The sequence below is a fragment of the Taeniopygia guttata genome, chromosome 1 (genome assembly GCF_048771995.1).
Source record: "Taeniopygia guttata chromosome 1, bTaeGut7.mat, whole genome shotgun sequence".
NCBI lineage: Eukaryota > Metazoa > Chordata > Aves > Passeriformes > Estrildidae > Taeniopygia > Taeniopygia guttata.
Genome location: NC_133024.1, coordinates 10,066,218 through 10,079,566, shown reverse-complemented (window position 1 = coordinate 10,079,566; position 13,349 = coordinate 10,066,218). Strand labels below are relative to the sequence as shown.

The window sequence follows — 13,349 nt, the reverse complement described above, 5'->3', positions numbered from 1 at the left end:
CCCTGACCACTGAAATCTGTCAGAACAAGTATGGTGTATAAGCCCCCATAATAATGGGTGTGCTGTGCAAAAACAACAGTAATCCTTATAATACACAATCTATCACCACACTTCTTATCTCCTCTTGTGTAATCCCCTGCACACATTAAGCCCAAAACAATATGACATGCAGAAGAAAAGCCATGAGCATTGTGAATGCCCCCTTAGCAGAATTCATCCCACAGAATACAACTGTTCTGATATTGTGCAGGGCAGTTTTTCTCTCACTCTTCCACTTGTGGTCCTTCTTCCTCTGGGCAGATGCCCCAACAGCAAATCTCTCTCCTTGTGTCCAATGCCCTGGGAATTCTCTCCTACTCTTACAAGTTCTTTCCATCAAGCTTCAGGAAGGGAAACAGAACAATTTGAAAGCCAAACACTATATTAGAAATCCTACCCAGCAGTTTGACCCCTCAAATAGAAATGTTGTTAAGCACTGCCCAAAAGACTTTGGTCTTCTCTAATGAAAGGATATCCACTGATTGTGGGTAAGGCTTGTGCTGGCAAACCAGATGACAGTGTGTCAGGCACTAGCACCATGTGCTTCTGACTTCACTACAAGTGCTCTGTAGGAAAGCTATTTTTGATTTTCGGATCACTAAATAATAGGGTATTGTCAGAAGACACTATGACTTGAAGCAGAAAGTATTTTTTCACACAGCAGTTTCTTGTTGATATTTAACTTGGATTATTTCTTGACATGCAGCGTAATGAATCCACAGAAAAATTATCCTTCAAGCATACTCATTTTTATAATGTTTTTCTAGTCAGACAGCTACCTTGCTTCAAGCAGAAGACTGAAGACATTGAACCCGCCTGACTTGAAAGAGAAAATGATTATTTCATTGCCATATATATATATATATATATATATATATATATATATATACACACACACACACACACATATCTCACACTGGGATCAAGACTGGATCATTTCTGGGTGGTAAAACACTGAAGGGATAAATAGGCAAAATAGGCAGACTGAAATGACTGTTAAGGTAACAACAGCAGAAGCTTTACCGTCCAGGTGACTTGCACTGTTGTGGGTGTCAGCACAACAGGATTGTGCAGCCGTACAATGACGTCTCCCAGCTCTTTCTGGACTTGCCTGTGATCCACACCTTGTGCTGGGGGGCTGATATCTGCCAGGCACACATACAAAATCATCACTTTAGTGAGAAGAGCTATATATGGCATCAATAAAATCTACTGAGTAGCCTGATGACATGACTTGAAAATCCTCTATAGCACTGTTTTTAAAAAAATACAGCACTAAGGTTGAAACCCAGACAAATATCAAGTAATGCAAACAAACCATCCACCTCTAGCCACTTAGGTAATAATGAAATATAAATAAGATTAAGGGAGTATTCTGACTAGATGGCAAAGTTTTCTCAGCTTGGGTTAATGATGAGAGAGATGTGATGTTCAGTAGTTCCAAAGTACTCAGATAATAATAATGCTGCACAGATGTCTGGAACCAAATTGGTTGGTATAATTGAAGAAAATGAACAGTGTTTTTTTTTATTTTGCTAGAGCATACATGACATGAAGTCATTATATGTTTCCAAACTTTCACTAAACTTCCTCTCCCCTCATGCCATGCACACAAGAAACCAAATACTAAAAATAGCATTTTCTCCTGCAAAGCAAATTTTCCCTTAACAGACATAGCTAACAAAATCTAGTGCAAACATGAAAAAAGAAAAGTTTTAATTTAGGAAGCCAAACTGATCCTTATCTAGTAAAAGGCCAACAAAAACAATCTACCACAAAAATTTCCTTTTCAAGATGATGTGCCCTTCAAAGTGTGTGGGGGAATTGTTTCTTCTAGTCAAAATCTGATTATAGAGATATTCAAAAAAGGACTGACAAATTATGGTCATGCCTGTCTAGGCATCTCTGAATTCTGCTTGGTCTTCCCTTAGGATTCAATAGTCAAAAGCAGTTTCTCATTTTTTTGGATCAACATCATGTCCTTGTGAAAAAGATACATAGGTAAGAGTTTGTTTCTTTTCTGATAGATTTATATATAGGAACAGGCTTCGTATTATTTCTTTTTATTTTCTAAATGCTATTTAAAAGAAATAATAATTGTCTTAAAAATGAAACCTTTAAATATAACAACTTTAATCATATATCCCCAGATCTTGAACGTAAGTAGTTTTTGATGATCAATAATTCACATTCCTAATTCTGGATTGTTATGGATTCTGAGCCACCAATAAACAATATTGCCACAGGCTTCTATTGATATCCAAATTAAAATGGCTCCATGGATCTCCAAAGGGAATATAATCCAAATATGAGTGTCAGTGAAGGTGGTTGTCTAGCAAATTATGTTTATTTGAAGCAGCCAAGAAACAGAGATATTATAAAATAAACCTTCAACTCAGACTGGTCTAGAGGATGATAATTTATGCTTCTATCCACAAAAGGCTATGATTGTTGCTACAATAAACCTATAGTTATCCACGGCTACATTTTAGGTTAAATTATGCTGTGGTGTACAGCCAATAAAGAACCTGTGTATTCCCTCAGAGGAAAACACATTTCCAGAAAGTAGTTTTTATGAACAGCATGTCATCATTTTCATGGCACATATGTCCAGAAGTAAGAGAATAACATGGACTGATAACAGTAGGAAGTGAATGCCAAGATGTACATGTGGAATTCAGTTTTCTGGTATGTACACTTGAAAACACTTGTGATGCTCCCAGTGTAATGTCATTTTCACATGTTGTAGAGGCTCCTGGTAGAAAGGCAGCTGACCTATTTCTAAAGGTACGATTAAGTGTTGGAATAATAGAATCATGAGTTAAGAAAAACTGGTGCAAGAAGCTACATCCTGATCACAATGGAATCGGTTAGATATTTTCTCTAACACCTCTTTTTTCAGCTATCAGTGAATATACTATTATTTATTATCATTTAAATTTCATGGACAGGAATATATATAATTTTTTGGAAGAGTTCTTTTAGTATATGGTTTCATCTATTAATAATCCAACAAGAAATCAACTCCTTGATTAGAAATAAGGACTCTCTATCTTTATTTCATATAAGTCATATAAGATAAACCTTTTGAAAGTACCTTATTATCTACTTGCAGTTCATTGGTGAAAATTTACATTAAATCTTATTACTTGTATTTGCTGTACTGAATACCAGGACATTACATGTTCAGCTATGAAAGCTACCTGTTGCAAGTTATTATTTTATAGCACTGCTATAGCTGCTTTGTTATTTCTTCATGGCCACTGTGAATAGGCTTTCCACTGTGTGTCAGCTTCTACTGTGAGCCTGAATTGAATTCAGGCACAATTAGAAATCACATCAAAACATTATGTTAATTTTCAATTGATTTTATGATTTAATTCTATTAAACTGCAGGCTTGCAAAGAAGCTATAAATCCTGTACATGTCTCAGTGTGCTTGACTGCTAAACAGCTTCTGGAAATGGAAGCTGCAACACATGCCGTAGCTAATTAAAAGACATATTTTTACTGAAATCAAATTGCTTGTCAGTATGTCAGATAAAAAGTCTATACTTGACACTCAAATGCCAAACAAAGTTGTTGTATTTTTTTTAGCTAGGTGATAAGTTATGCAGACTAAAAGTCTGTTGCAAGAAAAGCATGAGTCACCCTATAATAATGGGAAAATAAGAAAGGTGGAAACTTGTGATATTCCATGGCTAATCGGGCCATGAAATCCCTGCACAACTCACTTCTCCAGCTTTTGAGAAGGCAGCTCTGTTTTTCCTCTTCCAGCCATAATTACTATTTTGAGGGTGCAACTATTCAGGACAGATTTATTCAGGGCTAGGCTGGGATAAGGGAGGCTGGATGGTTATGTGATAAAGAAATGCCACTCTACTCTTGTTTATCTCTTTCCATCCAGCAAAGGACCCAAACAACTTACAACACATATGCTGGAGATTGCCTCAGGATGTGCCCTCCATGGGCACCTTCAGATCTTCAGAGACAGAAGTCTCTGAATAAAAATAAACAGAGTCAGAAGATTTAATTTTAAATTAACTGTGACTATTACTTTGGATTTGAAAAATTATGATTCCAAAGAATTATGAATTTTTGTATTAGGACATGTTTAACATAGAAATACACTCTTGAATTAAGCATTCAAGCAGTATCTTGTCAAAACAACAAAAAAATCCACGCTGTGAAGGGAAATCTGTTTGTGGCAGTTATATTCAGTTAGAGCTTGATGCAAAGTGAACAGACTTCAGTAGCAATGGAGGATCACAGGTAACAATCCTATCAGCACCCTACAAATGAGCGATTTCACTTAAGCCTTCTCTCTTGGTTTGTGCAACGGATGATACAAAGAATTCAGAAATATAGGTATGCAAATAGAAGGTCCATGCCTTTCTCAGAATAACTTCTATATATTCTTATCATGCAGATGCCTTAATTTACATGAATTCTCTGCCTAAATATTGGTTCAGATTAATGAACATGTGTTGTGCATTTCTTTTGGTTTAAAATAATTCTAAACACAGTGTTTTGCCTGTTATAAACACTTGTTATCATAGTGTCGCTATGGGACACATGAAAGCACAACGCAAACCACCGCTGTTTGCAAGGCAAAGAAGGAGGCTTTATTTTCTGACTCCAACTTTTATACTTTTTCAGAGGTGACAATGGATTGGAGAGTGAATGGGCCACCCCTCCAAAGACATTGGACAAACTACTAGTACATCAAGTTTCTCCACCCCTATGAAGGAATGCAAAACAATATGTTGTTTATACAAAATTGTGTGAGAAAGTTTTCTAACAGAATGTAAACTCAGAAGCCTTTAGAAAATCTTAAGAATCGGGGCAACAATCATAGTATATCCCTACTAATGGAGAGGAAGAAAGGACATGGAGAGGAAAGATACTGAGGAGAGGAGAGTATTTAGAGTGCTTTTCAGAAAAGCTTGGGTAGGTCACATTGCTTTCAATAGTAACCAGGGACAAGTCGAGTCTAAGTAAATTGCAAACCAAAAAGTGTATACTGTACAAAGGATTAAGGATGCAACCTTAATGCAGCAAACACTGGACTACTCTCATCTTTATTGGTGAAGCTCAAATCACAATTCCTTCAGTGAGTGTGCTAAAGCCAAACGGCCAGACTGACCCATCGGTGGAGCCACAGTTCCTTCTCTCTATTTCAGCTCAAGCACACGAGCCTTGAAACTGCACCTTACCTTGGGTTCGGACAGGGTCTGACATGGGGCTGGGGTCGCTCAGGCCCTGAGGGTTGATGGCTCTGACCATGAACAGGTAGATGGTGTTGGGGCGCAGGCCTCTCACAGTGTACAGGGTGCTCTTCACGTGGTTGGCCACCGTTTGCCAGCTGTTGCTCACAGACTGACTGCAACAAGAACATGTGGAAGATTATAAACTAATATAAGAGAAAAATAAAGATGTGAAAGGACCTGTCTTGTAACCCCGGATTGACTCTAAGAGCAGGAAAAGGTGGTAAAAGCAGTGTGAAATGAAAAATATTTTTTTCAGTTAGCTCATCGAGACCAGCTAAAAATCATAATGCAGCTGTCAAAAGTATTTCTCTTTGCAATAAAAGTAAAACTTTTTGCTATTTCTCTAAAATAGCTGCAAAAGGAAAAAGGTAGAAAGCTGTAGAGTAAATTTGAATGATAAACAGCCTACTCTTGAACAAAAGGCTTAGAAAGGAAAGTTCTCTTGAAAGAATAATTTTCTATACTGCTACGTAAACTGTGTCAATAAACTGTCATTGGAAGAAAAATGTTCTTGAACTAAATTCAATCTCAAAGTTAAAAAAACTTTGAAAACATTCTTTGAAATGGATGAAATTATATGAATATTTTCCTACCACCACAGTTTCAATTCAACATTATTATAATTAGATTACAATCCACCATATGAAAAGATTTCAAATGTGATTGTTAAAACAACTTTTAATGAAAATGTCTGCCTTTTTTAGAAGTTATTGATGGGATGCCATTAAAGCTTATCTAGGGTGAAACATAAGAAAAGTTTAAAGAGAAAATTTTATTTTACTATGCTTTGTTGTAGTGTTGATAAAAAAAAATCTTTAAATATATTAAAAGGAAAAAGGAAATGGAAAGCTACAAGGTTTATGTTGCTTGAATCACTTCATTCATACAATGCATAAAGAACAACTTCTAGAACAAAACCAACATACTGCAAATAATGTAATGTTCTTTACATACATAACATATGAGTTACAATTTGCATGCATATGATTATGAAAATTCTTGCATGAATTTTAACTTAATAGAAAAACTTGTCCTTTTTGTCATATCTGGATTAAGGAACACATATAAAAAGGTACAGAATTTTAAGCCAAAATGTGCTCTAGAGATACATGTCAGAGTACAGCCCATGCTCAAACAAACGTGCTGAATTGGGGCCCAGGAGTTCTTTTGTACCACACAGTAATTGCTGCTGTGTGGAGGGGAGCACCTGAATTCTTTAAAGCCTCAGGCTGCAGGATAAAATCCTAAATTATCAATACTGGTCTTTTCAGTTAGAAGTTTTCATCTATCTAAAACACTAAAAAAATAGACATTTAAAGCACTTTGACCCCTTAATACTGACTGCTTTAACAAGAGCAGGAATTAAAGTTTGCAGAGAGCCTTCAGGATTACCCATTTATTCCCTTATTGTCTGTACTATGATAGCCAAGAACCTGCAGCATTCCCACAGGAGACTCTCACTGATCATCAATGTTAAAGGAAAAGTGACAATTACTGCATTGGTCTGTTATATTCCTGTTGACCTGAAGAAATAGATGTCCTCCAATTAATCACTTAGAAAAAAGTGATAAATTAGAAAAAAAATCAATGTGAAGAATATTAATCAATGCCTTCTATGGAGCTGAGTCATTTAATGAGCTTCTAATGACATGTATAGAGTCCAAAAGAACACCACAAAACCCTGGTACTAGGGTTTAAGCAAAATTAGAAAGAAAGGAGCTTAAAGGTGGTATAATTCACATACCTAAAAGCCTCAATGATATATGCACTAGCTGGTAGGCTTCCAGGGGTCCCTGGCTGCCAGGACAGGGTGACACTGTTCTTAGTAACATCCGTGACCTGAGGTTTGGATGGTGGCCCAGGGAGGTCATTTATATCATAATTTTTACTGACTGTTGCTCCACCGGATTCTGTGAAGGACAAACACAAAACGATTACTTTTTATCCTTGGTTATATAATTTGATCAAAGCAGAAGATTAAAATGAAAAACATGGCAAACATCTGCAAAATCAGAAGAACGGATGTTCTTAATCTGTAAAGAACTAAGTCAACAATTGCATTACTACCACATGTTTTTGGATGAAGGGCTATCATTCTCTAGGTACACAATAAAGGAAAAAAAAGGCAAAAATCAAAAGATAAATATAAAAATATATATAAAAAAAAAGAAATAAAAGAAAGAATAATAAAAAAAAAAAAACAGCTTGCTGAAATGTACATGAAGTACCAAAAACTTTGAGAAATTTCCTGTATTCAAATCAACTGCAGTACTCACAGAGAGCACTTTGTATTTTTCTTGCCCAAGCCAACTACTGCATAAATCCACATTTCATTAATACCCCTGTTAGAAGAATTAAAGCATACTGCAGTCACTGGACACAAATATGAAAATTGTTGTGATGTCAACAGGCATTATAAGACAACAGCGGTGAAATGCAAGATGCATGAAGGAACACAGCCTTCTCATCCAAAACTTCTCCATGTAAAGCCCAGAAGTTGTGGCTCAGACTGTTGTCATATGGTTTATTTTCCTCTGTGCCAAGTGGAGCACATCCCTGGGCATTGCTTACCTGTCACCTCCAGCACAGCACTCCAGGACGTCTCCCCACTGGAACTTGTAGCAACGCAAGTGTAAGTCCCAGTATCAGAGAGCTGGACATGAAAAGGGCATGAGGGCAGCTTTAACAACCTTTTAGAATCAGCTGAGTTTACTCTTATTTTCTTTTTCTAAATGCTCCTTGATAAGAAGGACTTAGCCTACATTTTACACCAGACTAGAAGGCACCAGACATTTTCAAGCAATCATTTAATGGTGGCTTTCATTTAGAGAACTATAATAAGATTACTTGCTTCTAATACTTTACTAATTCTAATTTTCATATTGTTAATGGTACCAGTACTGTAAATGCTCCACAATGGAGCACTGACAGTGTTGGCGTTTGCATTGGTTACAAAAAATGCAGGTGAAATCAGGTAACATTTATATACAATATAACAATGATTAACCTCTTAGAGGGTAAAAGCTCAGCATTTATTATCCCAGGATGACCCACAGGTCCAGTTTCCAGTGCCAGGAAGGATGTTACATCACCTTAGACTCTTATGACAGATGAAGTAATTTCTATACACCCTACATAAAAATGCTGCTAAAACTTAACAGTTCTCTCTTAACAGTGGCTCTCTCGACACAGACAGTCCTCCAAGTAATTTCCAAACAGCAGCATTAAATTAGATCCTACACCATGCTTACCTTTCTTCTATCTCACATGGGATATTTTTTTAGGCTTGCAAGGCCCTTTGGTAGCAAAAAAATATTGCTTTTGTATAAAATTATTGTGATTCCCTTGTCAAATCAAATATTTTAAATTTATTTGGGGAAACTGTTTTGAATTAGGTTGTCAATATTAATCTCATCACCGTATAAACTGTTTTACTAGCAAATTTGCCAGGGGTTTTCCTATTTCCTGTTTAAATTTAAAATAAAGATTTCTGAGTCAGGAACAAGTGAAGACTACAGGGATGGAGGAAAATGGTAAATTTACAAAGCGCAAAATATATGGAGGAGTTCTCATTCCATAATGCATAAAGCATGGTTATCTGGAGGTGGAAGCAGAAAAGGGTGAGTGCTGACTCTAGCGATTAAGAATTTTATTCACCATCACATGACTTGATAGAAAGAGAACTGCATCCAAGGAGCTTTATTGGGCTTTAAAGAATTGTAATGAGTTTTCTGTTAAATGCAGATTGGCACTGTAGCATATATCCTTAGATGTCACTCTTCAAAAAGAATGTCAAGGCAAAAAAGCAAGATGTTCTTTAGATTACTTGTAGATATATACTTTAATTAATTTTCAGCTTTGTCATGCATGAATTTTGTTGCTATTTTTCTTCAGACACACTGAGAATGCAGTGTACCATTCATAGGTGAGGAAGCAACTCATTAATGCCAGCTCAAATTTCTGAATGAACATGCATTTCAGGAGATGGTTTTGTGTGTGAAATACAAGCAATAATGAAAACCCCTCTGACAATGGCTCAAAGACTCAAAATACAACAGTGCTGCTACTGAAATGAGAAAAACTCTTGAAAAGAGAGATTTTTCAGAAGAGAGAGCCTTATACCATTCTGAAGCAGAGTTTTATTTTGCTTTCTCTGAGATTTTATTAAATATATAATTCTTCATTATGTGATAATGGGGAATATTTCTCAAGGCTATGGTTCTTAACTGCATTTGTGTACTACTGTGACAGATGGTGCACTCAATGAGGTATGTGGTGTACACAACAGAGCAACTTGAAGAAGGCAAACAACATACAAAGCAAGCTGGAAGTACACTGCTTCTTGTAAGCTTTAGCAAATGATCTAATTTCCAGGTTGTGGATGGATTAGAACCAGATTTAGTGTGTTGGTACTTCAATTGTTTATACTTTTTTTGTGCTATGGGAAAAAAAAAAAAAACAACAAACAGGGGAGGTGAATAGAAAAATCTTTACTATTCAATAAAATAAAGTTTTGTTCCTTAGTTAATGCAGGGTCTAATCCTGGTGTGGCACATTTCTACAGCAGAAGGGAGTTTTCCATCCGTGCTGACCTGTCTGAAGGGGTATTGAATGAATGACTTATGTGAGTTTTTAGTCATCTTCCTCAGGGAAACTGAGAGATTGGCTGATCAGAAAAATCTCTATGTTCATGTTACAACTGTGGCACATGTGACTGTTGCAGGCTCATGAATCATTTGACTGTGCTGTAACAGAAATAGCAGAAAAGGATCAGAGAATGGTTTATGTTGGAAGGGACCTTAAGGATCCTCTCATCCCGCCCCCCCCCGCCCCGCCCTGGTTGCTCAAAGTTCCATCCAACCAAACAATGTTTCTCAAAGTCCCATTCAACCTGGCCTTGAACAAGGATGGGGAATCCACAAATTCTCTGGGAAACCTGTTCCAGTGCCTCACCACCCTCACAGGGAAGATTTCTTCCTGATACCTAATATAAATCTACCCTCAGCCAGAAGGCTGACAACATGTCAGTGGCAATTATTAATTTATTTTGAACATGGGGATGTAAACATACTTGGACATTTTTGTGGCCCTTTTTTTCTTTAGGAAGTGGTGCTTGTCCTTGTTTAGGTAGACCTGAGAGAAAAGTTAAGCATTCCTCATTTAAATCCATGTTTAATTAAAATATGCAAGGCATGGGAGAAAAATTGTGTTTATAGTTCTGTGTAGTTTTTGTTCTTAAAACTGAGTCAAACAAACAGTGCACATTACTGCTATAGAGGAGTTTCTAAAAAATTACTTTCTAAGCCTTTAAGAAAAATTGGTTACTAGTGAATGAGCCACTTAATGATTAATAAAAACCTCATGTCTTTCAGAACCACACTCACTACTAATATTGTTTTCTTCTACTCTCGTAAGTAATTTTATTTTCCTTAAGTTTACAGACACAGCCTCTAACAGTGAGATTAATGCGCTGGCACGATTCAGAGCCAATTTCATTGTTTGCATAGCAGCATGCAGACAGGTATCCCAAGAGCTTCTGCCTCATGGACACTCCACAGAAGCCCATCATCAGTGCCTGAAAGTTTGTTTGAAATCACTAAGCTTCCACCATTAATTGCTGCTTTCTAACACTACTGGGGAATCTTGACTATTGAAGCGTACTCTTTAATCCAGCTCTACAGGAAAAATGCATTAACCTTCATGGCCTAAACCTGCCTTCAGCCCAGGGAGGAACGACAAATTGTTTACTCAAGGCAAGCTAGCATAAATTTTTTAATAAATTCTATTTTGTTCTAAGGCAGTTCACAATTCATCTATGATCATTGATGAGACAGTATCAGAAAAAAAACCCTGCTATTTCTTGTTATTAGTACTATGTTTATTAACATTTTTTTGGATAGGAAAACTAAGAGCAGACATTTCTGCTGATTAAATTAAATGGTTTCTGAAATTATCTTCAAGTTCTTGACAAATAAGTACATTTAACTTACTATTTTCCATATGCATGCTTGTCCAAATACACAAAAATACCTTTCTTTAAACAGGGAAAAATTAAAAGTTGAAATAGAGATTAGTGGTGCAATATTTATCAAAAACATATGACATTATCCTATTTGAAGTATTAGAGAATATTGTATTATCTCATGTGTAAAAATGTAGATATTACAATAGGTATTTAATTTTTAATGGAAATCCCTCTGCATATGACTGCATGTATGCTACAGTATTAGTTTTCTTTTCCTATTTGCAGCCTGGTGGAACATTTCCAGGAAGCATAACACTGGAATAAATCAGCCAACTCGGGACTGACGAGTTGTTGATGGAGAAAGTGCATGGTCAAACCCTTATGAGCTCCAGATCACGTGCTAGCACAAGTACTTGGAAAATTATGGTCAGGTGTTGCCAAGGAACTGCTCTAAGTTTTGACAGAGAGGCTAATGGTTTCAGTGTAAGACCAATGAAAAGGAAGGAGAGTTCTTTTACATTTCTGTCTACCCCCAACTCATGTGTTCTGTTGCAACAGGCACAAGATTATAAACACTGATTCTGTTTTTAGGGAATTCTCATAGAAATACCTGAAGTTAGTTTTGCTCTTCTTTCCCCTTCCCTTTCCTACACGTCAAAGAATGGATAATGACTTGGTGAGAACTTCACAGTAGAAAAGACAAGTTAATTTTGGAGACAAGGAGAAGGAAGCAGAGCTGCCTGAGGCACACACCAAGAGCTCCAAACTGGACACGTAGAACCCGTCACGCTCGTGGTGCTGCCATTACTCACCCGCAGAGCTTTGATCTGGAGCGTCCCCTGGTCCTGTATGGACGTGCGAGGGTCCCGGCCCAGGAAGGTGAACCCTTCCTTGAGCCAGCTGATGACAGGGAGGGGGTCACCGGTGGCCTTGCACTTGAGCAGAGCTGTGCCATCCACTGCCAGGGTCTGGTTGATGGGGCCCTGGAGGATGATGGGCGGAGGTCGATCTGTCAAGACTAAAACAGTGGCACAGGCATTGGCATCCACACCTTTTGCCATCCTCAGCTGCTGCTGTGAGCCCTATTCCGCCACGCGGGACAAGTTTTAATAAGATGCTTAAAGTCAGCCTCAAAGAGGCTAAAACCATTATTTTTGGAGGAGCCATAGATAGAGGTCATCAATTAGTTGGCAAATTTGAAAATCATTTCAGTAAGAGTTTTCTTTCACCACTGCAAGATAACATGCAGATAGAAAAATATCTGTTAGCAAAGATCATCAGGCTGATTTGGTTTACATAGGATGAAAATTAAGACCTTGATTCAGAGAAGAATTGAAGTGCAACACTCTTTTCTTCCAATTTGGGAAAGCACTTAAAACACACCTTTGATGTCACACCAAAATGTGTTTAATTGCTTACCCAATTTGGTCTAAAAGAGAAAATTTGTTGAGTTAAAAGTGAAACACTATATCTACTCTAGCCTGGGTACCAACCACATCCCCCATTCCTACTCTATTTGCAAGTTTTCATCAGCAAAAATATTTAACAGTTATACAAAACATTTTCATAATATGGTTGATCTAAATGATGTACCACTCTTTCCAGCAGAGAAAAGCTCAAACTCAATCACATCATTTAACAGCTTACTTATCAAATAATTTCCTCATCTTTTAAAGCCATGAACGCCCATTTTTTTTCCCTGATAATTTACAATCTGCATGCTTGCAATTCTGAATAAAGGACCCTGCAACCAATGAGAGAGTGCATGGCTGCATATAAGCCTCATTCCATGACCAGTGAGGTATCTTGAAGATGAGGTATAATGCTCATGTTTATTTTTCTTGAAAGATCATTTTATCCCAAATAATTCTGTTATTGAACCTTTTCTCTGAGCCATCTGTTAAGCAACAAAATATGACCTTTGTTTCTAAAGAATGTGTTTATACAAACTGAATGCAAAATACTTGAATATACACAAGGCTAGGACTGTCGCAAAAATCAGTATAATAGAACTGAGAATTCTTTTTTCTTTTAGTGTATTTTTATAAATTTACCAGCCATACTGCTGCTGTTTTA

At 36.9% G+C, this 13,349-nt stretch overlaps 1 protein-coding gene across 23 annotated transcripts in view; it reads right to left on the bottom strand.

Moving 5' to 3' along the window:
• The window catches only part of ROBO2 (roundabout guidance receptor 2), a 1,029,224-nt gene that overhangs the window by 82,922 nt on the left and 932,953 nt on the right, over positions 1-13,349 (bottom strand). For all 23 annotated transcript variants that reach the window (XM_032751027.3, XM_072936785.1, XM_072936791.1 and 20 more), the window contains 5 exons: positions 12,086-12,291; positions 7,880-7,961; positions 7,053-7,218; positions 5,255-5,421; positions 1,063-1,184 (listed from right to left, as the gene is read on the bottom strand). In XM_032751027.3, the coding sequence (XP_032606918.3) occupies positions 1,063-1,184; positions 5,255-5,421; positions 7,053-7,218; positions 7,880-7,961; positions 12,086-12,291 (743 nt within the window). The remainder of the gene's footprint in view (positions 1-1,062; positions 1,185-5,254; positions 5,422-7,052; positions 7,219-7,879; positions 7,962-12,085; positions 12,292-13,349) is intronic.